We start from the raw sequence: 25,653 nt of genomic DNA on the forward strand, positions 1-25,653 counted from the left end.
TTTTCTTCTTTTCCTACTTTCAAGATTTCATTTTTGTTCTACTGATGTAATAAATAACATATATATCTAATAAGGCGTTCCAAAACCTCAATGTTAGATACATAAAATAAATATGTTTTCCTTAGAATGAAAAAGTATTTACTTTTGAATTTCCTCCTCCTCAGATTCTTCATGTTGGTCAAAAAGCTCCCACTTAGAAGTAGTAACAGCTAGAAGAGACAGCAGGATAATTTTAACAAAAAAGCTACCACTTAATCTGAAAATCAGTATTTGTAATATAATTATAGTAAGATATATACAGTCTATAACATATAATAAGAATTAAAGTGTGGTAAAATTTACCAGCACCTAGCACTTAATACAGACTTTCTATTTCACAGAAATATTCAACCAGCCCATTATCAGAATATTTACTACTCACAGAGCTATTCACTCACACTGCACATCACATTGCAGTAAATCCTTCAAAACCACACAAGTATTTGTCCGTTTGTAAAACATTATCTTTCAAACCAAGGTTTAAAAAGACTGCCAGCTACATGCCCAGATTTTTGTTGTTTGCTTTCAGTATTTATTCTTAATAAACTGAAAGTTACTTTTAAAGGTTGACAGGTTATTGAAGGAGAATAACCATAACAGAACGCACTATTTTCCTTTTTGGTTAAAAATTCAGTGAACAAGTTACAACAGAAAATCCTAGTACGTTACAACGTAAATCCTATTAGCAATTTAGCACAAATCACCTGAAAATAATCATTACATAAGGGACATTATGCTTTCAGTTCACTTCAAAGAGATACTTTCAGAACTAACCTTGAGCTTCCAGTTCCGATTCATCCACTGCTTCCCACTTTGAAGGGGCAACTTTAAATATAGGCTCATTCTTCTTTGAGTCTTCAGTTGTATCCACTGGTGAAGAAAGAGACACAGAAAAATAACTTCGAAAGCTTCTCAGAAGTTGAAACCAAAAAGTACTAAGATAACAGTCAGACTTAAACAATGAAACAGATTATACAATCTTAGTATTTGCAAAGTAAGAAACCAGGTTTAGATCCTGCTGTGTAGCATCAGAAAACACCTCCTGTGTCTAAAGACAGTACAGCATATTGAAATTAATCAACATTTTACAAAGCTACATGCCAGATCAATTCTAGGCTGTATTTCTAAAAACTATGCATGAAGAAAAGATCCAAGACTGAAGAATCAATCTGAAAGTTGAAACATTTCGTACAAGGAACTCCGTCAAGATCATCATCCAGCGATTTAATTGGGACTCCATCCAGATCATCAATAGGAGCAGCATCAATAGGAATTCCATCCACATCTTCTAGTGGAGCACCATCGAGCTCTTCCTCAATGGGAGCACCATCAAGATCATCTGGTACTTCCTGGAAGCACATAATATGTCATTATTTCAAGCACAAATCTATATTGCTTTACTTCACCAATTATCAAATAATTTCTTTTTAAAGAAGCACTTTCATAAACACCAAAACCCCCAAAATACCTACTTCAACAATTTTTGCTAAGCAGTATAGTTGCTTATTGTAAGGGAAATAACACAACAATATCTCCCTATAAAAAATTACAGGCAAGAACTTGAATTTGTCCACAATGTACTGGAAGCTTTCCAATAGCTATATTCAAAAGAAGAGCTATTAAGTTGAAGTTTAGCTCAAAATCAGTCAATTAGAGTCAGATAAATCATAACTCCTTGATACAAAAGTTTCCTCAAGACCACTAAAATGAACAACAGACACAGACTATCTAGCAGGAACACCAATTTAAGGACCACACAAATTAGAAATACAACTGTGTATTCTAACTTGTTATGTACAGGCACTGTCCTTCATAAGTGTGTATTCACCCTGCTTTTCCACTCCAATAAATCAGCTTTAGTTAAATTATACTACAGACCTCCCTCCCACTGCTCTGAAAGGCATCTTTCCACACAGTTACAATGCCTGAAACTCCATTCAGAATTCAAAGACAGGTATTACAGAATATTTCCAGCACAAAAGAAATACCTCTTATTCTGTACTAGTCTTTGCTCTGAAACACTTTCACACTGTAACTCCATCGCATCACCTAATCTACAAGCAAGAAACATAGCAACAGAATAAACAGTATTTTCTTCTGACAATATGTTACACCTCTCTTTTGGAGCAAGGACTTGGAAGAAAGAAAGGTTTATTCACCCTAAAAGAGAGAGCAAAATAATCCTTGCCAGCTCTATTTTATATTAACACATTTTTTCCCTGCTGTCTGCAAGTATCACTCCTGAGGTCACTTACCTCTGTTTCTTTATCTTCCATGATATTTACAAGTCCCAAGAAAATATTCTGTAGTTTGATCAGAAATGGTTCTGGATAGATTGCCCAGTCTTCCCATGCTCGGAAGCAAGTCATCACCCGTTGCTAGAAGCAAGAGGAAAAAATAAATGCTAAAACATTTGTATTGAGAAATTTTATGTGATGGGAAAAAGACCACAGAGAACTACTACTGCAGACAACTATTCTTAAGCAGTTCCATACTGAAGTATATTACAACGATACCATGCTGGGGAAGACTAGTAATTTTACAAAAATACATATATAAGAACTACATTTCAAGAAATCTCACTTGGGGGTTTCATTTTCCCTTTAAATTCCTGTTACATTATCCATTTTGGCTGTTGCCAGTTCTACCCTGATAGTAAATTTCATTCTGCCCCAATGTTCGAAGGAGGTGCCTCTACCAAATCTAAGAGAAGATATCTGTTTGTAAAATAAAATAACTAAAATTAACATTGGGTTACACATATTATTGAACTGAAATTGTGTTCCTACTGCCATTTTGTTCAGCCTGGAGAAGAGAAGGCTCTGGGGAGACCTTAAGAGCCCCTTCTAGCACCCCAAGGGGCTAAAAGAAAGCTGGAGAAAGATTTCTTTCAGACAGGAAAAGGGGGAAATGGCTTTAAAAAGAAGGAGGGTTGGTTTAGATTAACTATTATCAAGATATTCTTCAGTGTGAAGGTGCTGAGGCAATGGCACAGGTTGCCCAGAGAACCTGTGGCTGCCCCACCCCTGGAAGTGTTCAAGGCCAGGCTGGATGGAGCTCTGAGCAACCTGGTTCAGTGAAAGGTGTCTCTGGCCATGGCAGGGGGCTGGAACAGGTGATCTTTAAAGTCCCTTCCAAAGCAAATAACATATTCCTTTTTAAAAAGCATATTTGAAAACATGTGTTTCAGTTCAAGTTTGACACACTAAATGTAACTGAAGATGTAGATACATTAAAAAAATCTGCCTCTCTTTATCAAATAATTTAAGAAAGTTTTAAAATAGCAGATAACTAAAACTGATTTTCAATCTAGAGCAATTGAGAGCAGAATGAGGACAACCAGGATGAAGATCTTAATACACACAAATTAACTACTCTATAAGGTATGTATTTAAAGCTTCTGACTGAAAAACAAAAAGAGTGCAGAGGCATCGTGAAAACAGAAGGAAAAGCGTCGAGCCCAAGAAGCAGAGAGCATTTCACCTCAAAAACCACTTTCAAGTACCCATGGTCAGACTGCTTATCAGAACTCTAAAATAAAGGTTGACACAAAAAAAAACATTTAGAAGTAACTTTATGTTGTTCTGCTCAGGAGCTTCTTTCCCACACTGAGCACTTCCACCCAAGTTCACATCTGATACTGAAATACAGGTGGCCCTGAACAGTAAGAAAGCTAGAAAGCCTTTTTTGCAATTCAAGTGACAGACAGATAGATAGATAGATAGATATCCTCTCAACTCCTCAACTGTACATCTACTGGTACACTTCAGCTGGCAGATGCTTATTTCCTCCTTTAATTGAAGGCTACTGTTGCAAAACAGAAAACTTTTTTAAAATTATTCTTTTTAAAGCCTAAATAGAGACATCGATGTCTAAGCCACCTATCATAGTATGCAATCTCTTGTGCAGGAACATCTATTTATGTGACTTCTATGTCATGTAAATAACAATGAAATACATACCTTGAAATTTTCAGACTGTAAATGGCCTTGTATTGTACGGTAAGTAGCATTGAGATCAGAGAATATCTGACATAATTTTGTTTCAAAACTAGAATTAAACATATACATTTCTTTAGTTAAACTTTGTCATATATGTTTTCTGGACATACACAATTCATGAAAATACCTGGGACACAGGACTCAAAAGCACAAGGTTCTGATCCTTATAGTAGCCATGAACTGAACTATAAAGCAAATATGATTACTATATATTAAATCACCTTGGACAACAACAGAACTGTGAAGGGAGATCTTCACATCTGCTGCAGTCTCTTTATACACCCTGGAAAGATTGGAGGACGATAAAAGGAGTTTTACAACCTTAAACAGAATGAAAGAATTGTCTCAAAATTCAATCTGTATTTTAAAAAAATTCTTAGTTATACTTGTATTCTAATTTATTCAGTGAGGCCCTCAATGAAAGCACAGTGAGCAACAGCTGCCCAGCTTCCCTTGAGCTTCTCACAATGTGCAAGAAATAAACCAGCACAACACAGACACATTGCAACAAGAAACATCAATTGCAATCACTAGTTTTAGAACATGCTGAGTATTTCCCACCATGCTGCCCTAACATTAAAGAGACTCCAGGAACTAGACACAAATATGACAAAGATACTGTCCCATGGACATTTTTCCTCAATTCTTCTCAGCACCTTAGAAATAAAATACATAATATCCCCTTATACCTTATCCAAGGTTTATGGAAAGTTACACCACCCTCATTTTAATAAAAATAAATCTGTTTTAAAAGGTACTTCTTTGCTTGAACTATCTGCTATACCATATCTTGAATATTATCTACAGGCTCTTTCTGTCAAGAGGCAGATGAGGTATCCTCACCTTTATGGAATTCCATGCAGCAAGTGGTCCCTTGCATAGGGCACATGCATTTTCTGCACTACCAACATGCTACATCTTACACATGTTCATGCAAACAGATATAAATACCATCAGTCTGTAATAACAGTAGCACAGGAAAGTCTGAATTTCCTACAACCACGTTTATCCAGAGATGTAGATACAGAGATGAATATAAGAGGGGTTTTTTTAACTGCCAGTCCCCTAAAATATACTTACAATTTTCTATAGTAGGAAGCATTGGCAACTTTAGCTGAAGAGTTGTATAACACATCCGACACTAGATACAATCTTGCGATCTACAATAAAAAACGGTCAAATTAAGTCCAATTTAAATTCTCCTGAAAATAAAGGCATTTTCACAGAAAGAATATGAGACAGTTTAAACTATCTGGAAGTACCTAATTAGAATTAAGTGCAGCACAGCTATATTATTAATAAACATTTTAATAGGCAATTAGCCCCCTGTTACACTCTAGGGTACTAACTACTGTAACATATCACCAGAGCATTACAAAGGAGAATCATGGCATTCCTGTTTTAATTGTCTCATTTGAACAGATCATTTCACTGTTCTTAATTTCACAGTAAGGCACAATATTACTTACAAGCAACTTCAGAAAGAAAGAATAAAAAATATGTAACAAAATTCCACAGGAAGAGATGACACTTAAATTCAAGTCCACACTTCAGTACTACCTAAAACTTATGAAATAATGCTTGTAAATTACATGCACATGCTGCTAAAGGAGCTCTTCCCCCACAATACAAGATTGCAGAAAATCTCCACACCTTCTTAGGAAGAGGAGTCTTGAGGATGGACAATGACTCTGTAATGCAGTCCACAATTTCTTCAGCAGCTTCCGCATTATTGAGACAGAAAACCATTGCATCACCAATGTCGTTCTTCCGAGGAGTTAAGCCACGCAGAATTTCCTCTAGTTTGTCCCTCTGTCTGAAATACCAGGAATTTTAATACTTTCAATATGAAATGGAAAGTACTTCTGCGAATTTCCATTTAACTATGGTTTTTTTGTTTTCCATCTTTAAGAGAAAAGCAATTTTCAGTATTTTTATATTCTTCTGCCTGAGTTCTTCAAGTGGTTCATAAAGTGCAAAAAATTCTCACTCAAGTCTTGATTACATACAGAAATCAAGGAAAAATACCTGATAAATACTTAATTAAGCATATTAGTATCTCTAATAAAGTAATTATCTTTCTGGATTTAGTTTAGGCCTAAACCAAATGGATAAATCTAAAGCATGCAAGTCATTACTGGTACAGAATAAGAAACACTAGATTCACAAAGCTAGTAAATAATTACTTTGCATTTTTCCTGACCTCCATATGCAGAGAACTTTTTTAAAAGAATCTCTTTTTGAGCCTTTCCAAAAGAAGTTGTAAGAAACAAACTGTGTATTTAAAGCTACAGAGGCATGACTGTTGTGGTAATTATGATGAGAAGAATAAAACAAAACAAAAAATTCCACATGTTAGTAATACATTTGTAACAACAACAGCAAAATTAAGAAAAGCAGGTCTCTATTTCCAGTACAACAGCCACTCCCAGTACACTGACACTTCACAGCAAAGAACTCTGATGATCTCTCTCTTCCTGTTTATTAACAACTTCTCCCAATTTTAATTTCTGATGAGCAGCATCAGTAAGTTTAAGATTACAGCAACAGTTTAGTTTGTGAGTCATAACAACGTTGAGAAATATGCTACATATCCTCAGCTACAGACAGCAGCAAAAAATGGGGGGAAACTCTCATCTTCCTAATCCCTTTCAAATTAAGGGTTCATAACACTGGAATGAAAGGTTCAGTGATGACAAATCTAATCAAGTCAAGAATGTATTTAGCTACAAGTATGATCAGAAGCACTGAGGTGAAGAGACACTCAGACACATACATGATACCATGACAAGTATGAAAACTTAGGGGATGACACATTAGAGCTCCAAAAGCACAAGGGGCAAACCCAGGCAGACCAGCTACCAAGGCAGCACCATCCATCAGTGGTGGTACATACTCTTCCTTAAGTGCACCCTTCTTGTTCGGTTCCTCCACAAACGCTTCCGTTTCTTGCTCTTCTGACATCCCATGCAGGTATGGATTCAATGGTGGTGGCCTCCAGAAGGATCCATTTTTGAACATACGGAAATCTTCTGTCCTCCACTTGGTTGGAGCATCCCCCTATGGAAAAAAACCAGAAGTATTTTTACTTTGTTGTTATTTTACTTCACTATGCTTGAAGCTATAAACTATCATGAAAATTCTACTTGCCTGAAGAATTGAATAAAGCTTCCATCTATAATACACATGGGCTGGAGTCTGATTTTCAAATAAAAACCTAAACCAAAGAGCAAAGAAAAGACACAGAGTATATTACATATCTTGAACTGACACAAATTTAAAGGAAGTAATAAAAATCCCCCAACCAAGCCCTGTTCAGAATCCTACCTCAGCTGCAGAGAGAACACAAGGAGCTAAAATCATGTACACCCACAGCACAGTCAGGCAGAACATGTGCAACTGCTCCACACACTCATACACACACACATGCAATTTGCAGAGAGCAGAGCTCCCCAAAGGCACAGCAGTGCTCAGAACTCAAGAGCAAAACAAACAGGGTCAGAAAGAACAACTGTGCAACCTCACAGCAAAGCAGAAGAATCATCAGTGCAAAGAGTCACTACAGGAACAATTGCAACCTCAGCACAAGTGATGCAGGAGCTTGCAGTTGCATAGTGAGGTCATCAAATACGAAAGGATCTGAAGTTTTCCACCAGTAAATTGTCTGGCAGAACACTGGCAACATCTGATGGAGGATGGGGGAGACAAGCAGGCCATTTTTAATGGCCAGGATATTTTCACCTGCATATCTTCTCACTTTGCATATGAAAATCATAATGAAGCACTTCAAACTTACTGCAAACAAAACACTACTAAAAAGTCATTTAGCACTTCCCTCAAAACCTGTTTTGAGAGACTGCATTTCACAAGAAATTTAGAAACTGGCTCTTTTTTATTCCATTAAGGACAAGTGCTCAAAATTCTCAAAACTACCCTATGTCAGCTGAAGTTTAATTCTATTTTAACTGACATAGAAGAAAAATTATTCCCACCTCTTGCTAAAGGTTAAAAAATAGGCACCAGGAAGAGTGGACCTCACATTGTGTTTGTCTGTTTGGGGGAAGAGGGGGATTTTTCCTTTTTTTGAAATGTATGCTACTGCTTCCACTGACTGTGAATCCTTTAAAAGAGTATGTGTTAAATGGTATTTATTTAAATATATAGAAATTTATTACATTGTGTGTGTGTGTGTGTGTGTACTGTTTTACTTATTTATATGTACACATTAGTAACAACTGGAATAAAAATGTGTTCTTCCTTATAAAAGGACAGTACAGCCAAAGGTGCACTTTGTAAAGTCTGAATCTGCACAGGAAGATAGTCACAGTAGAAGTCAGTCTCGTTAGTGTTTTAAGAATGCAGAACATTAACAACAGTGAAAACAGCTGGTGTTATTTGCAATGAAGCAATGTAATAAGCACCTGAACATTGGGTTGTTGATTTCTCGGTTCATGATCATGGCTTCGAACATGGGCCCTTCCCGAACCACAAACTCTATCATTCGATGTATCAAAGCGAGCAAATTCCTACAACAACAACACAGTTAAAGAAAAATTGATTCAGACCTAACACTATATAAAACTACACTCCACCTAAGATACTACAACTGTGCAGGAGATTATTTTGCTGTATTGTTAAGAAATCTGCATAAAAGGTAAGGCAACATGGAACATATTATAGCTTTGCATCACAGACACGGGCATTCTAAAAATCAAACCATGCCTAGCAGTGGTGGAGTAAGAATTTAAGAGACCTCCTTCCTAAATTTCCATGTCTTAGCCTACAATCATGTCTTGCTTAGCACAACCTGATATACAAATATGGGCACCTGAACACCAAAGTACAATTAGCTATCAAAAACTAAGCCCTCATCTACATTGTCTAGAAGTAAGACTCAAGTGTTAGCTGAAGTTCCACAGGGGAACAAGTGGCTGAATATTTTGTTCAAAATAAAAACATGCCTCTGAATGTTCAACAGAATCTGAATTCAGCTTTCAAACTACTCAAGTAAGAAAGGAAAAGCAAATAGCCTTCTTGATGCAAAACAGGGCAATATATTTACTAAATTTAGATCATCTCTTTTTGGTCAAGACTCGACTACTGGCATAGAAGAAAACTGTCCGTTCTTTTGTGTAATACCATCCCATGTTCCCTCCCTCAGACACACAACAGAACTAAATCACAATTAAAAAAAAATAAAAATCTGTATCCCTTCATTCAGCACTACATCCTGAGACAGGCAAGAAGTGGATGTGAAGTGCACATTTTTCAATGCAGAGTCACTTCTAAGCATGCTAACAGGAGACAGAAAAGCTTTATCAAAAATAGTGATAGCCAGTTTCCACCCCTTTGGGGTTTTATGGAAACAGTGTCCTGAGTTTTTAATCAGATTACCTACATATAGAAAAAGCTTCACAGCACATGCCCTTTGAATGTGATGCAAGCCAAAAAAAAATACAGATTTTTGCATATTTATATTTATTTTCTTAGATGCAACAAATGAATATTGGGTTTTTACATGTAATGCATTAGATTTCCATAGAGCACTTTTTTAGTGACTAAAACTCCATAAATGTTACATTGTGAAGTTGCAGAATTTTCTATTACTTCTTAGCAATGAGGTGACTATTTTCTACTATGAGTATTCAAAGTTCGGCCACAGATATAATGAACTAGATTTAAAAAAAATCAACTTAAAAATAGTCATAATAGAATAGCAATAGAATCCTACCCCAGCCATCTGCAAGTGCTCTTTTAAGCCATCTAGCACTGAATCTGCATTTGCCTCAAATATTACACAAATAAAATCAAACTGCTACCAGTTCAATTTTCCTGTCTGCTTTTTATAATCCCAGAAACACTGCAAAGAGGACATAGTTTCAACAATTCTGTAGCCATTTTATTTACAGCAGTGTTCTGAAAGTCTGAACAGCCAGACTCTTCTTGTTATATGAACTGTATTTGAAAACATCAGCAAGAAAGAGATCTACAATAACTTTCAAGCCTCTGAGCTATTACAGCATTCATTTATTTTAAGGCAAATCCAGTGTGATCACTTCTGGCTTCCTGCAAATCATCACTGGTTTTCATCTAATTTTTCTTTCATCAAGTAGAATCAAGTTGTGTAAGAGCAGCTTATGCTTGAACAAGAACATCTGCTTCATAAGACCTCTGATGTATGAAAATAGATTCAGCTCATCCCATATCTGAAAGAGGTTGTTACAGGCATTTTGGTATGTAAGATGTGACTACTTGGAAGTGAATTTCTCAGAAAAACTAATTGATTATACATACTCAAGGTTTGCTGTTTACTAAGAAGAAAGAAATATACTAAGAAATATACTAAGAAAAATAGTATTGAAAATTTTTAGTTAAAGGAGAATAATTAAATGTATTATCCCACTAAATTCAGTCAAAATTTTTGCAGGATGGGATGCACTGAGTAAGGAATGGTCTTAGCAATTGTCATTGGCAACTTCCAAAATCATCAAGAAAGGAATTATTAGAAGTGTTTTCAAATACAATTCATTTAACGTGAGTTCTTATCATACAGGCTTTTAAAATGCTACAGTAAATAAAATGGACATGGAAAAATAAATTTTTTTCTCTGACACCTACTCTGTGAGCATTGTACAATTTTACAAGTACTTGTTCTACTACTCAATATGTTTCTCAAATCAAGACTCCTCCAGGTTGGTCGCCCCAATTATTCAAGTTTCTACCCAACAAAAATTGTACCGTCCTAAAATTCCATCAAAAATACAGTACATTGGAGCATGTACTGACAAATCTGTTAATGCACTATAACCAGCTTCACAAATCTCCTGCTGCCCCCTCCCCCCACACGAAAAAAAGAAAAAAGGGACTTTGTGACAATTAAGACAGTGTAGTAAAAAACCAATAGTGCATTATTTTAAAAGGTCATTTAGCTTAAGTTGGCCAACAAAAAAAAGGTTTTTCAGTTATAATAAAACCACATTTATTGGAGCCGATCGTACCAATGTCTGGTCAAAAACTGTATACTTTCCCAATCCATCCCATGATGTTTTCCTGGTCCCCCGCTGCCGCAGACAGTTCAGCTGGTGTTGCTCACCAAGGCCAATGTCAAAGAGAATTTGGTAATCTTTTGTGCTTCTTTACTTTTAAAACAGTGTTGTGTTCCTATGTTTGGGAAAAGGCTTTAGCTTAACTGAGCAAGAGTATACCTAGACTAGCTTCAAGGTAGGAACAGTGATGGGGACCAAAATGGAAAAATATCCTTGCATAATACAAAAGTATCTTTGTCAGTGACAAAAATTATTAACTGCTACATTTTAAAAATTAGCAAAAATCAAAACTGAACTGGTTTCAACTGAACTGGTTATAAAAAGTACAAGTCAAAAAAAAAAAACCAAAAAAAGGAAAAGAAAAAAATGAAGGAAAAAAAAGAAAAAAAAAAAACCACAAGAAAAAAAAATAAAAGAAAAATAAAAAAGCCCACAGCTGCATCCCCATATGCAGAGGTTTATGTCAGAACTTAGGCTGCATCTGTAAGTCAGTGTTTCACCCTAGTGTTCACTCACAGAATTACCCTGCATCTCTCTCTAGTGATCAAATTAAATGCAAAAGATAATTACTTAAGTCTACCCTCACTTAAAAAGAGTTAATAAGACAAGAATAGTTAGACTAGTAAATAGAATAGTAAACCACACACATTTCTTTTAAGTGTTATAAAATAACCATTGCTCAGTCAAGCCATTACCTTTTCCACAACATCACCATTTTTCTTTAAAATTCCGAAGGGGAAATTTTCTATATTTAGATCAGTAATAATAAAGAAAAACATGTACCTTTCTGTTGGGATAACCACTTTGACTATGGCTTGCGACAGAGTCTGTATATGAAGTCACATCAGATAATAAACATAGAATATGTGAGTATTGTTAACAAGTAACAAGCAAAAATATACATATGCAATGAAAATACTACACATCTATCACAAACTTTGCAGGCAATCACTGCTGTGAAGTTATAACTAAGCAATTACACAAAATTCAAATGGTTGTGTCAGTGAACCATGAAGGTTCACTAATTGCAAAGTATCAGAACATTCCTGTCAGAATGTACATTGAGGCACTGAATAGGAACTATGCTGAATATATAAGAAAGGAGTTCTTACATTTATGAAAAGATTCTAAACCATTTGACTTGGATCACGTTGGTATTACTTTATTCCCAAGTCTTACAAAAAAAACAGCCCTGGCATTTAAGTGTCATTCAAAGAATCAATAAATTCTTACAAATGTAAATCAAGTTGGTTTGTGATTTCAAGATACTTACCCTTTTATCAGCTAATATTCCACAAAAAGAAAAGTTTGAAAACTGACTCCATAAGTAGCATAAAATACTTACTCAATGTCCAGATTAATTACCTTCTACACAAAATACATCAACTCTTCTAGGGTAAAAATAATGCTACCCAAATTAATATGTAGAATTTTCTATAAGGAAAACAATTTAGATACTGCAATTTGGCAGCCAAGAAAAGGGGGGGACGTAGGAGAAAAAAATCCAGGGAGCCTGGAGGGGGAAAATGATAGCCAGATTTTAAGCAGCACTAAATTAACCAAGAGCCAATATACTGTACCCTAACACAGACATGAAAAAGAACTTCAGGAATTAAGTAGGTTCCCTTGGGCTACAGCAGGGAGCCGGAGAATTTGCAGACTAAGGGCTGCCAAGTCAGCCTGAACAATGCAAATCTACGAAGCCATTGAAATACTGTCACAGATGTAGTATTTAACAATGAGATACGGCCCAGGGTACTGTAAGTTACCTTCTCAAAATCTTCCTTGTTTTTGGGTGGTGGTAACATTGGAGCATTAGGATTCTTCAACCTCTCCCTAGGCTGGGCATTGAAAGGCAGTCCTGACGGGGGCGGCGGCAGGGTGTGCTCCATCATGGAGGGTGGAATGTAGATTGGATGTGGTGGTATAGGTACAGCTTTGCCCCAGCCCAGCTTCATTTCAAACGACATAATCATCTTGCCTGAAAAAGTGAAAGGAAAAAACCTCCATTACCATGATGTTATGAACTGGTTCTGCATCACTTGAGATTTCTCCTTGCTAAGTGCAACATTTAGGTTTGCCTGCCACCGTTTACCTTTTGCTTACATTGTTGATTACTGTTATTACATCTATCAGACTTCAACACAGGCAAATGAAGGCCTATTACACAAAATGTTTAATTAATCTTCCCCAAATATCTGTCTTCAGGACACTACAGTACACAATTGCTACTGTTTGACAACATTCAGTTGCCAGTAGAACAGTCAAATGTAAACTCACTGCCAGCCTGGTATCTACCGGAGTTACAGAATACATCTCACTTCTCTGATAAAACAACCTGAAAATGTGCTTACAGTCTGCAAAGATAATTACAGCCCTGAACTGAGAAATCTGTTTACCATTTAAATTCTTCAATGCTCTTTCAGCATCTCTCCTGTTCATAAAGGCAACAAAGCCACAATTTCTTTCTCTTGCTCTTTCTTCATCAGTTCTTGGCCACATAATTTTAACACTCGCTAATGGTCCAAAGCGGCCAAATTCTTGACATAACATCTCTTCATTCATCTACAGGAAAAAGAGGTAAAAATTAACATTTTGCCACTGTATTTCTGTGACAGCTGTTTGCATTATTGTCCAAATGTCAACATTTTAATTTTTTTAGTTTCCTGACATAACACCACTTCATTGACAGCCCCCCAATGCAATCTACTGCAGAAACTAGAATCTAAAAACTGCACTTTTAAGTGAACACACTCAAATGACTGAGATATGATCCACCTTGCTTAGTGGTATCAATGGAAAAAGAAATTTAACTGAGCTAGAGATTGGCAGTCTAAACCTTAACTTTTCAGCTATGTTCAAAGGACTTATTACAATGAATATTGCAAAAAAATTTGTCTGGGCCCAAACATGCCAACACTGCACTCCTTGGCTCCAAACTCACCTGAGGATTGATGTTTCCCAGATACAAATTTGTTGTGCTTGGATCTCCAACATCATGTGACCCTGGTGCATAATCATCCAGTACTAAAATAAAGGAAACAACCAAACAACAAAAAGAAGTCATAATCCCTGCTATGCATTTAAATGACAACATTAAATTGAATAAGAAAAGAATCAGTATTACCACCAGATGATCTGTTTCTTCTTGAAGGAGCATCCACTGAATATAGAGAAGAAAAATATGTACAATTTAGTCCACAAATCTTGCAGCCCAGACTAACATAAAAAATAACAACTACTTACTTGACCGCCGCTGCCCATCTGAATCAGACTGGGGTGGTTCAAAACGACTCAATCTACCTTTTGTTTTGTGCCTTTCATCACGCTCCTCTTGGATTCTAAGAAGCAAGTTAAAATGAGCAACAACTTAAAACCATTCTGAAGTTTTTATTCTAACATTTTGAATTGACTTAACAATTATGAGAATTTTTAATATGAAACAATGAGTTTGTTAGAACTTCCAAGTTGCCAGTATGTCTGAACTTGTGTTTCTGGAGTATCAACTGGAGTATATCCACCAGAATTATTCCAGCTGCATGCTTCCTCATTCATATTGTATTGGTATTTCATTCTCAAACAAAATTGGAAATAAGAACTGTGCTCTGAAAAAGTGACTCCAATTCCATGTCTAACTGCCAGAGATCCGCAGACCACTCAGGTGACTTTCCAAGATGCACACAACTCCTTAGTGTCTGTTTATCCTTCCAGCTTTTCTAAGCCTTACTCAGAGGTACACCCCCATTACTATTTCCAGAATAAACTGGATTTCATCTCAGTTTTTACCTCTGAGGACAGTACTCACAAGTAACTATTTGGTTCCCGCAGTCTGGCCTTAAATCCTGATATGAAGATACTGAATCCCAGGAATACAAGGCTGTCCGTTCAACTCATTTACACCAACTAAGGAACACACAGCAGTGAGGCTCAGGCACTCCTCACAGAAGCCACATATAGGTTTAGAATGTTGTACCTACTGCTTTCTAATGCATAGAGATTCCTTTGTTTTCCATCACTAGCATCAGGATAAATATATGGCAGCTGAAGCTGCACTCAATACATGGGCTGCTCTTTGCTGTATTCCAACGAATATGGAAGTGAAACAATCTGCTTTTTCAAGCATTATCCAGCTTGCTTTCAATACCATGCAAGTTGAAGTCTCTAGACTTGAATTACAACTCCTGTTTCTGCATTATTTTGCATTAAAGCTCAACCTCTTCCTACAAATTCCTCTATATAGTTTAGAAACACTGACAAAGCACACACTCTTTTCAAGAGTGACAGACATTTCATACTGTCACCAATCTCTGTGCCACACCCCTGTACTGGGTTTGTGTACCTGGGCAGGTTTTAGTAGTGGGGGGCTACAGGGTGGCCTCTGTGAGAAGCTGCCAGAAGCTTCCCCCACAGCTGATGAAGCCAACACTAGCCAGCTCCAAGACAGACCCAACAATGGCCAAGCCCATCAGCAACGGCAGTGATTAAGCCTAACTAAGTTATTTTAAACAAATTAGTTATACCATTTCACAAGCATTTGAGGGAGAAAATAAATAAAAACCTTCCTTGGGAAACAACTTAGTGAGAATGATCTTAAATACTGTCTGTAAAACAAGGCAAAAACCTTGGATTTTATTTGTTTACAGTAAAAACTAGCAAACTTACTGCTTTAATTCTTCTTTAAAAAGTTCCAAATTACTCTTTTTCTTTTCCTTCTCTCCTTTCTTCAAAGGCTAAAATTAAAGATATACAAAACAACATTTTAGAAGACAAAATGAACAGAATTACAAATCACGTAACAAAATTTTATATAATTTCCATGCATATTTTACCCACAGTTTTCAAACCAAGTAACTACAGGAGGAAAAAACAATGAAAAAAAACCAAAACAACAACCAAATGGACTTGACACATTCAGACTGAGCGCTATCAAACACAAAGCTAGAAAATAAAAAATTCAGAATAGTTAAAAAAAAAATTGTTACTTCTCATTCTCACAATGGAGCACATGTGATCAAACACTCTCTCTACTACATACACATTTAAAATAACTGTGAGGTATTTTGTCACTTTGTTCCATTTGGAAACTAGGATGCTAACTACACCCCTAGCAAACCATCATGCTCTAATGAATTTGACAGATGTGTGTCCATATATATGTAAATTATTTTACATATATATTTTCAATTATTTTATCCACAAACATTGTACTTGAAAAGAATTTCCTTCTCTTGCTTCCCTTTGGATGTAAATACAGTCTGAAAAAACAGTTACTTTAAATAGTTCAAGATCCTTAGGAAAAACTCTTGAACAACGAAGAATATGGATACTGCAATACTACTTTTTTTGTTTAACAGTAATATATGTTCCTTAACTAACTCATGTGAAATATTATCTTCAACAACATTGTTTTTATATAATCAAATTTAAATGAAAACGTTTCCAATAGGCAGACATACAAAATACTTGTGGTTACACACTACAGCTTTGGAAAAACTGGACTTCCTACTCACCCCAGGCAAAGTTGTTTGTTTGTTTTTGTTTTTGGGGAGGGTCTGCCAAATAAATAAAATCATTTTTACCTCATTATCTTCAATCACCATTGGACATGGCAAGTGAGTAAACTGATTGCATTACTTCACAAGTATTTATGAAAAATTTGAAAAGCAGCAATAGTCTTACAGTACAAACACTTGCATATGACAGAACAGAGCTCAGAAAAATAAAAAAATGCTACAATTCATTTCTGTATATGTAGAGCTTTACATACAATGAAAATCAAAACTGCCATCCAGTAGTACCCCACAGGTCTAACACTGGCATTTGTTTAAAGCTGGAAGGAGGTTATGATGGAACTGCCCACAATTATCACATTACATTCATTTCCCACCCTAACAGGCAGCATCTTACATGCTTCACTTAGGCTTTAAAATTGTAGTAAGCTCTATTAAAAGACTTTTAAGACATCCAAGACATTCATTACACATACAGAGTAGTAACAGTAATCATATGCAATTATCACTTGACTTGAAGACTGCTGGTTCATGTTTATTACTTTTTATGACAAACCTTGGTTAAAAAAAAAAAAACAAACAAAAAAACAAAACAAAAAAACCCCTCAATTAAATCATGCAGAAGACAAAATAAATAAAACAAGGTGTTCAGCTTCTGAACTGTGCAAGTTCTGGAACTCAAAGAGGGATTTCTAAAGGAACTTCTCAAACTTCATCCCCCCCCAAAAAAACCAAACCAAAACAAACAAACAAACTCAAAAAACCCTACTAAGAAAAACTTGGATCAACACAAAGGTCAATTTATTTTTTTGTTTAAAGTTAAAAATGAATCAAAACAGAATCAAGACAATAGCAATAGAAATTGAGAATTGCTTCTAAAACCACAAATTCTCAGGACTGAAGAAGCTATTACTTTGCAACAGTCACTAAATCCATATCCATGAGAAGTCTGCCCACCTTAGCAGGAACACACTAGAAGGGCAGTGCAGCACCAGGTGTACTGTGCCACACACAGGGCTCCTGGGCCTCTGCATTTCATCACCTTCGTATCTGCTGCTGCTTCAGCCAACTCCCAATGTCCACCTTCTCTCAGATGCGACACGTGCAGATAAAACTACTCTGCAAGAACTCATGGCCCTTCTTCTAAGCACTTCTAAATACATCAGGATGGAGTTAAGATTCAAGCAAGAAACTTACAGGCTTTTTGGTTTCTATCATGAGGAGGGACGGAGGTTTCTCATTAGATGGCTGACTTGGTTGATTTTTTTGATCTGAGAATCGTGACGACGGTTTATAGATTTTACCACGTTTTTCATCTGTTTCATGCTCCTCTGAAATTAAAGACAAGTTGAAAGCAAATTTTATTAATTCATCTTGCACAACACTGTTCATTAGAAAGAAAGTTGTTCTTTAGTTCTGGTCATTCAATTCAATACATTACTTCATTTTTAAAAAGCTGACATTACGAATTTTACATAATTTAACATCTTTTAATATGAAGAACATGGATTAGGTAATCTAAATCAAGGCATTTTTTCTTCTTATGGTTAAAGCACAAATCACACCACTGCCCACCTCAATCAAAGCACAAAGTAGATTTTAGCACCAATTTTTCTTTTCTGCTCCTAATGTAACATACTAATTTTAAAATGCAATTCAAAGCCAATCTTCATCTTTACTAAAAGCCAAATGACCCCTCACCTCCAAAAAAAGATTAGTTATACCTTTGGACGCATTAACGATTCCTCCTCTTACAAATGTTTTCACTTTATTACCATCACCTCCTTCAAAGGCAGCAAGGAATTCTTCATAAATTTCTGCAGCAGCCTTCTCATCCTCCTACAGAGCAAATGTTCATCTATTTACTATCATCACAGAACAACTTTCACTAGACAGTTACTCTTAAATTAACTATGTGACATTCATTTTTATTTTCTAGAGTTCAAGCTACAAACAGCATCAAAGGAGTTTCAATTTTAGATAATTCAAATTTCTGAGAAATGTGGGTAGAACACAGCACATAACACACAAAGCCAGTGAGGCTGTGTGCTCCAGTATGTTCCTTTTCAGGAGTTTACATGGCAATTTAACATTCAAAGGATGCCAAACAGAAAAGCTCAAATCAAAGGCTTATGAGCCATGAGCTTTATTGGCCTCAGCATGAGAGAACAGTGCCCATTCCACCTCAGCCTTTACGATCAACCCATGTGGCTGAAGGAGATCAACAAGAGGATCACCTTTCTGTATTTCCCAGAGAACAAGCTGAATAACTGGGTTAAGCTGAGCACTATGGCTTAGCATTGTCATGATTTTTAGGCCAGTATTTCCAACAACCCAGCAGGAGGTAAGCCACTGCAACACAGTACGGGTTGTGTGTACAAATCTCAAACCCCTAAATTTTCAAAACTTCCACCTTACCAACTACCAGATATATATTTCCTAAAAACTGGTCATTCCTCAGCAATCTAAAATGCAGTACTAAAATTTAAGGTTTGTATTGGTTCCCAACACAGTTATTAGACAAAAAAAATGTTTTACAGAACTAACAAGGATGTGTGCTGAAACAAGTTCAAAAATGGCAGGTACTCTTTGCAGTAACTGAAATCCAATGATAGAGAGCAAAGGAAGAACAGAAAATTACCTAAGGTGATGGCTGACTCCATTCTGAGCAATACACCAATGAATTATTCTAACTCCCTATTTCAGGAAGCCAGAGACCTTGATTTCTCACAGACAAGGACAGAATAAGCCTCTCTGTATCATAATGCCATGGATGCCAAAAATACATGTAAAATACAATTCACTTTCACTCTTAGAGAGCTACAATTACCAAAATTAAGATATCTAGTTGCAATCTAAAAGCAAAATTATTTGAGCTCTGCATACAAAGTAAAATTTTCATTATATACCATTACCTTCTTTTTCAATTCTTCTTGCTCCTTCTTACTCAGTGTCCGTTTGGCAGCGCTCATTTTGCCAATACTGAATGCTTTAAGTTTACTTTCCATTAGAGGCTGCAAAACGAGTAAGAAAACAGATATCAAATTGTTTACAAACCAATTACAATAATACTGCTTTTGACCTAGGCCTAGACGAGTAACTCAAATAAAACAAAGAAAAGATGTCCTGTACTTATCTGTGAAATTTTCATTATCTAATACAACCAAAAAAAAACTTAAATGTGTGGCTTTTTTTAAACAAATCATCCTTGGTTTAATGAGAAAGCTTTTAATACATCATTCAAACAGAGCTGAAATCTGAAGGACACTTGCTGTTAGAGCCTGGACATTTATCACTATGCAGTGCTGCAATTTCTAAACCTTCAAAAATACATGCTTTTGCATTACAGTTCTTCACCCTTCCCTCAGAAAAGCTTTTCTATTTTGGCAAGAATAATGTTTGTGCAAGGTTGGACAGGTAATGGAACAACCATATGGATGCTAAATTTCCACTGTACTTCAAGGTAAAAATTAATAGCTTTGCTGGAACAACGCATTCCAGAGGTCTTCACCTATAAAAAAACCTCACATAAAAACTTCACATTCAGCTCCTAGACTGTTTCTAATTTCTTTCCAAAACCCTGATGAAGGAAATACTCCACACAACAGTAATTTCTTGAGTATGGAAATGGAATTCTTCAGGCTCTATTGTGGTAGTTAACAGGCAGCAAAGCATCAAGAGAAGAAAGACAACAGGATGGAGAGCATGTTCCAAAGACACGGGCAGTGGGAAGTTAACTGAGAGAAAAAATACTTCTCTGGAAACTCCTGCCTTCACACAGTAATTCATGAAGAACTAGCACAACAACAAAGCCCCAGAAGCTATCAGTCTTGTTTTCAAAATATTCATGATGCTTAAAACTATGATTTTTGCAATGACAGTTCTTAAAAAAAAAAAATCAGCTCAATAAAACATCAAGACAAATAAGGTGAACAACTTAAATGTCATATTATGAGAAATATTCTGATACCAGCTGGCAAGGGTTTCCTCTAGGAATAATTTTCTTTGTAACGAGTTTTATTTCTAGTATCAGCTTTCTAGTAAAAAAAATTTTCATAAAAAGCACCATGAAAAACAAACTGTTTGAAATATCTTCAATTTATAATCCTTGCTTAGCACCACTCTTAGATCTGTGCCAAGCACAGGACCAAGTAGTTCATACTTCCTTGAAAGTGTTCCCTCTTCATCACTGAAAGTAAAGCTATCAGTGACAAATTTATGCAGTGTTGTCTGTGAAGTCAGCTGGTTTATGACACCATGTTTGTCAATGTGAGCTGCTGTGACAGGCTTATCAGGAGCTTTTAATTCATCGGTGTGTTTTTAAATTTAATAAAATCCCATCTCCCAGTTGTATGAAAAAGAGCTTCTATTTCAGTATGGCAATATACAACCTTGGCAAAACATGGGCACACAGCAATGGCACAGCAATGCAGGCAGAACAAATACCACACTCCTACCCAAGGCTCACCCTGTCAGCAGAAAATAATGTCTCACAGTAATGTCACAGGATACCTGCAGATCAGCCACATGAATATTTGTTTCAGTGACATAAAGGAAGCAGCTGCAAGATAAAGAGTTCTGGCACTAAGAGCTGCTCAGTTTAGAAAGGATCTCAGGGAAAAAACCCACCTGCCAACAGGCAGGAACAATATAAAGTAAAGACTGAATTAATTTATGCCTACTAGTTAGATTCCAGTGAGCAATTACAACATTATCATTAACTATACACAGTTTCACAGAATTCCTAACAACAGAACTATATAAAACTTGAAGGTCTTCCTCCTTCAAAAAATGCTAAATACTGTAAAAAGGGTAAAGCAAATGATAGAAGCAAAGAAAAACTTGCAGCTGAGTGATCAAATCTCTGTATGAAAGCTTCTGTTTAACTAGAACACTGCAATGACTGTAAGGTGGCACAAAGCACTAAAGTTCCAGTTCCATCAGTACAAAATACTCAGAAGACATTTAAGAGTAATTGTCCAAATTGTATTAAGTAAAAGAAATCAATAAAACAAGCTACTTCTGTATGAAAAGTTTCTACTACCACAACTCAACTAATGCTCTTACAAGCAATTTAACAGCTGGTAATTGACTTCTGCATGTACAAAATCAAGTTGAAATCTTGAAGGAAATCCAAACCACAGAATGAATTGTCCGGTATTAACTCCCAGTTTGGCTCTTGCTGCCTGTTTTCATTTTAGCTCAGAAACAGGTAAGTCTTCATGCAACACACCAAGCACACAACCAGGCAAAGGTCTTGTCACTGAGGGGATAAGGGGCAGGGGAACAGCAGGACCCAGTTATTCCTCTTACCTTTTCCTTTATCATAATATTCTATTAGAAAGAAAAATAAAGGATGGAATTAGGGCCACAGTCTCAGCCTTGAGAAGCCAACTGTATGTGAAAAGGCACTTGAATATCCCATGATTCCTAGGATTGATCACCTTGCATACTCAAGCACTCCTCAGTACAAGAGACAAGCCCACAGAGAGTCCCTGCAGCTTCTTTCTGTTCCAGTACTGATAATGGATGCAGTACCATGCAGCACAGCTTCCTACGTTGCTGCTTGTTTTCAAAGTTTCAAGGAGTATTTTTAAACATGAAATCAACGGTTCATTTGCAAACACCTACAGGTTACACACCCAGTGCACCAAACTCTGCCTGTAGCAAGCAGTTTTCTTTAAAAACAGGCCTATTTTGAGTTTGTGGGTTTGGTTGGAATTTTTTTGGTTTTTAAAGTGTTTTGGACTTACATGTGAATCAGCAGATCCAGAGGTATGTACTGCATCTGGCCCTCTGACCTGAGGAGAGAATGAGGAGGAGGTGAGGCACACAAGAAACAGACAAACAGCCTCTGGGGGCTTTTTCCCAGTTCTTGGAATGTGAATTTTCATTTCAATTTCAATATCCAAAGACACAAGAACAAAGATACCTATAATGTATTTTAATGATATATCTGACCTAGGTCACCTATCTGACCTAGGCACAACGTCAATATAAGGCAAATAAGGGAGAGACCTAAAGATAGACCATTAAGAAAATCTGAATTTCCACATCTGGATTTTAAAAATACATCAGTAATGGCACCACTGGGAAAAAAAGTAGGTTAGTTACACTGCATGTTCAAGAGTTGTCATCAAAGGCTGTTAAAGATTACATATGGCTTCCTATAAAGTAATTTCCAAAACTGCTTTTACTGTATTGTGCATAGATGGAACCTGGCCACCCCAAAAACCACAATTTGTGACCAGGTACTAATTTGTGTTATTACTTTAAACTCTAACTAGGGTTTAACACCTCGACTTTAACACCTAAACCAGAATATATACAAAATCAGGTTTTAAATGAGCCTAAGTGATGGAGAACACACTTTTAAATGCCCGAATTCCAGAAAACCTGACATAACATCTACTTTTAAGATATTATTGCCTGATGCACAATTCATACTTTAATTTTAAGTCAAGGTAACACATTTCCATTAGCTGAAATCTGTTCATTAGCTACAGAACATTAGCATTTCTCCTTATTACCAGGAGTTTACACCAGAAATAGTAATATATGATGCTCATTTCCAGTCTTTCAAAACCAACCAGCACCAAATACTACTCTAGAATATCATTTACTAGGCCTTGTTTTTGTTGTGCATCCTGCTTTTTCATCAGCTAAGACAGAGACATTTTCTCTCAACAAGTGTATTCCTATGTTATACAGTAAATCAATTTAGAAAAAATGGTCTTCAACAGAAACAAGAATTAAGTGCACAAATGTAGAGTGCAACACAAATATAGCTCTTCCAAGGGAGAAGCAAAAGGCTTCTAGGAATGTGTGTGGAGGTTTTTTTAATAAAGATAAATGGGGCAAGAAAAAAATGGGGGGAAAAAATCATGTCTTACTCTCAAGGACCTCCCAAATCCCCTTCGTTGCAGCACTGTACATGACTCACAAGCACATCTTTGCACAGAAGCTAATAAGAAGCTGAGTTCACATGCAGCAGTAGCAGTTCACTAGAATACACATGGAAGCAAATATCTCAAGCATTTTTTACTAATGCCACTTCCTGCAAACTTCTCCTCCTGTGTACTCGGATTTTTTTGTGATCTCAAACTGCCTGTGGCACTCAGATCATAATCTGTTATGCACAGGTCTCCATACTGCACAAATGTAGCCTAAGGAAAGTTGTATTCCCCTCAAAACTTTAGGAATGCGTAGCCTAACATCACACAGATAAAAGACATACACTGTGCAAAAGAATTCCAGAGCATGGGAACAGCATTCTTCCTGCTGGCAGCTGCCACCACGCGGCAACCAACACAGCAGCTGCAATTCCAGCCCTCCAACAAACAATCCGAGTCAAAAAAATCAGTCTCAAAGGTGGAGTGATACAGCGCTGTCTGCCTTGGTGCGCTGACACAGATGGAGCACTGCTCCAGGAAAGGAGCTGGGCTGGCAACAGCAGAAGGGAATGGCCACGTCCTGATTCTCCACATCTGTTTCATTTTTGGAAGTTTTAGATAGCAACACCTCCCAACAGGGGTGGTGCTGAAGCTGCTTATAAGGAGGACAGAAACAAAGCATTACACAGAGTAACAGTGGGAATGCTCAGTACAGTGACAGATTATCCTGAGGAAGAACATAAAAAAAGCAAGACACTAAATCTGTTTCTCCAGCAGCAAGCAGATGATACTGCTCAGAAAGGCTGCAGTGCGTGGTAGCACACAGAGATTCTGGGGGAGTCCACTGGCACTCCCCAACCCACCAACAGAGACCATGGCACTGTGGAGCCACTCTGAACATTAGCTGAGCAGCAAAATTTCTATGAAGGTGCATTCAGAAAACTTCTAAAAGCAATTTTAGCTTTCAGACCAGCTGTAACCAAAAATAACTAGCAGCTTTGGAGAGCCACGTTATCTTCCTCCTTCACCAATTCTTAAGATCTTCTCTTTCCTATGTATAAATTTAGTTCTACCTTTGATACTGCTCCTCACCAACCAAACAACTGTTCTGACAAAGCACAACATGAAAAGGTTCTTGACAAAATTACACATTACTACCTGCCAGTTTCTAAACAGCAGTTATTTAAAAAAATCACAAACCCTCACAGCACTGCACTTTGTATCCATCTGCACTGCCCTGACAAAAGGGGCCATTTTGTTTCCTTAAGAGTCAGCCCAGCTGCACTGACTCAGCGGATCGGTGTCTTTCTAACAGAGGGAAACATTTTAGAAGATGTTGCCCACCTGTGTTGAAATCTAGAGCAGGATTATTTTTCCTGTTCTCATCATATCAAGTAGCTCAACTGAACTTAACTGCTGAAAGAAAGACACAGGAAGCTCTGCCCTACACATGAAGAGATGCGAGGACAGCTCCCTCATGTTCAAAATGCCAACAGAAAAAAATGCAGTGAATCCAACTTTCAGTCACTGCCACCATAGACAACTGACAAATGCCTTCCTACCCCCAGTTCATTGCATCTCTGCATGAAAACTGTCTTTATTTACTTTTTTTTCTCAACCAGACTATTTTACAGCTGGATCACTTTTCCCATCACTTTCATGCTGCACATTTCTCAAAGCATGTGCCAGCACAGCTGAAGTGTCATTCAGCAGCCTGCATTGCTCCTGCAATGCAGCCTGCATTGCTCCTGCAATGCTCCTGTCAAAGCCCAGTCCTGGAGGTCAGGGCACCCAAAGCTTCACTGCTGAGTCCAGCCAACTTCACTTAACCTCCAAGAGAAAACCCAAAAGCTTCAAAGGACTGTACAAATGAGATTTCTTACAAACTTCCATGAAAATGCCAAAGCAGAGTCATCTCTGAGATCCTGATCTTTACATTTTCTTCCAGCTTCACGGAAGCTTCCAAGGAAAACAGAGAAAAGAACAGCTCTTTGAAATCTTCCTTCCTGCCCATAGTTCACATGGTCACAAATCCAGCTCTTCACCATTTCCCCAGACTTAAAAACCTCTCGGTAAAACTGGCAAGACTGTGTTATTTCACAAGTATTTAAAATACACTGTATACAGTATTTTTTTTAAATTAATACTAATGCCATTTAGTGAA

At 36.8% G+C, this 25,653-nt stretch overlaps 1 protein-coding gene across 6 annotated transcripts in view; it reads right to left on the reverse strand.

Moving 5' to 3' along the window:
* LOC121341085 (U2 snRNP associated SURP domain containing) overlaps positions 1-25,653 on the reverse strand; it is a 40,231-nt gene that overhangs the window by 9,844 nt on the left and 4,734 nt on the right. For 2 of the 6 annotated variants that reach the window (XM_041414302.1, XM_041414297.1), the window contains exons 2-23: positions 22,350-22,397; positions 21,910-21,930; positions 19,512-19,610; positions 18,321-18,435; positions 17,794-17,927; positions 15,749-15,816; positions 14,333-14,427; positions 14,214-14,249; positions 14,031-14,113; positions 13,486-13,651; positions 12,856-13,067; positions 11,870-11,913; positions 8,462-8,566; positions 7,191-7,257; positions 6,937-7,100; positions 5,694-5,856; positions 5,121-5,200; positions 4,002-4,089; positions 2,295-2,417; positions 1,232-1,388; positions 814-909; positions 143-209 (exon numbers count right to left, since the gene is read on the reverse strand). In XM_041414302.1, the coding sequence (XP_041270236.1) occupies positions 143-209; positions 814-909; positions 1,232-1,388; positions 2,295-2,417; positions 4,002-4,089; positions 5,121-5,200; positions 5,694-5,856; positions 6,937-7,100; positions 7,191-7,257; positions 8,462-8,566; positions 11,870-11,913; positions 12,856-13,067; positions 13,486-13,651; positions 14,031-14,113; positions 14,214-14,249; positions 14,333-14,427; positions 15,749-15,816; positions 17,794-17,927; positions 18,321-18,435; positions 19,512-19,610; positions 21,910-21,930; positions 22,350-22,397 (2,231 nt within the window). Of the gene's footprint in view, positions 1-142; positions 210-813; positions 910-1,231; positions 1,389-2,294; positions 2,418-4,001; positions 4,090-5,120; positions 5,201-5,693; positions 5,857-6,936; positions 7,101-7,190; positions 7,258-8,461; positions 8,567-11,869; positions 11,914-12,855; positions 13,068-13,485; positions 13,652-14,030; positions 14,114-14,213; positions 14,250-14,332; positions 14,428-15,748; positions 15,817-17,793; positions 17,928-18,320; positions 18,436-19,511; positions 19,611-21,909; positions 21,931-22,349; positions 22,398-25,653 lie in introns of those variants that run through there. The other 4 variants (XM_041414301.1, XM_041414300.1, XM_041414299.1 and 1 more) reach the window with 3 other exon arrangements.

This window comes from Onychostruthus taczanowskii, unplaced genomic scaffold, assembly GCF_017590055.1.
Source record: "Onychostruthus taczanowskii isolate IOZ18803 unplaced genomic scaffold, ASM1759005v1 scaffold45, whole genome shotgun sequence".
NCBI classification, from domain to species: Eukaryota; Metazoa; Chordata; class Aves; order Passeriformes; family Passeridae; genus Onychostruthus; species Onychostruthus taczanowskii.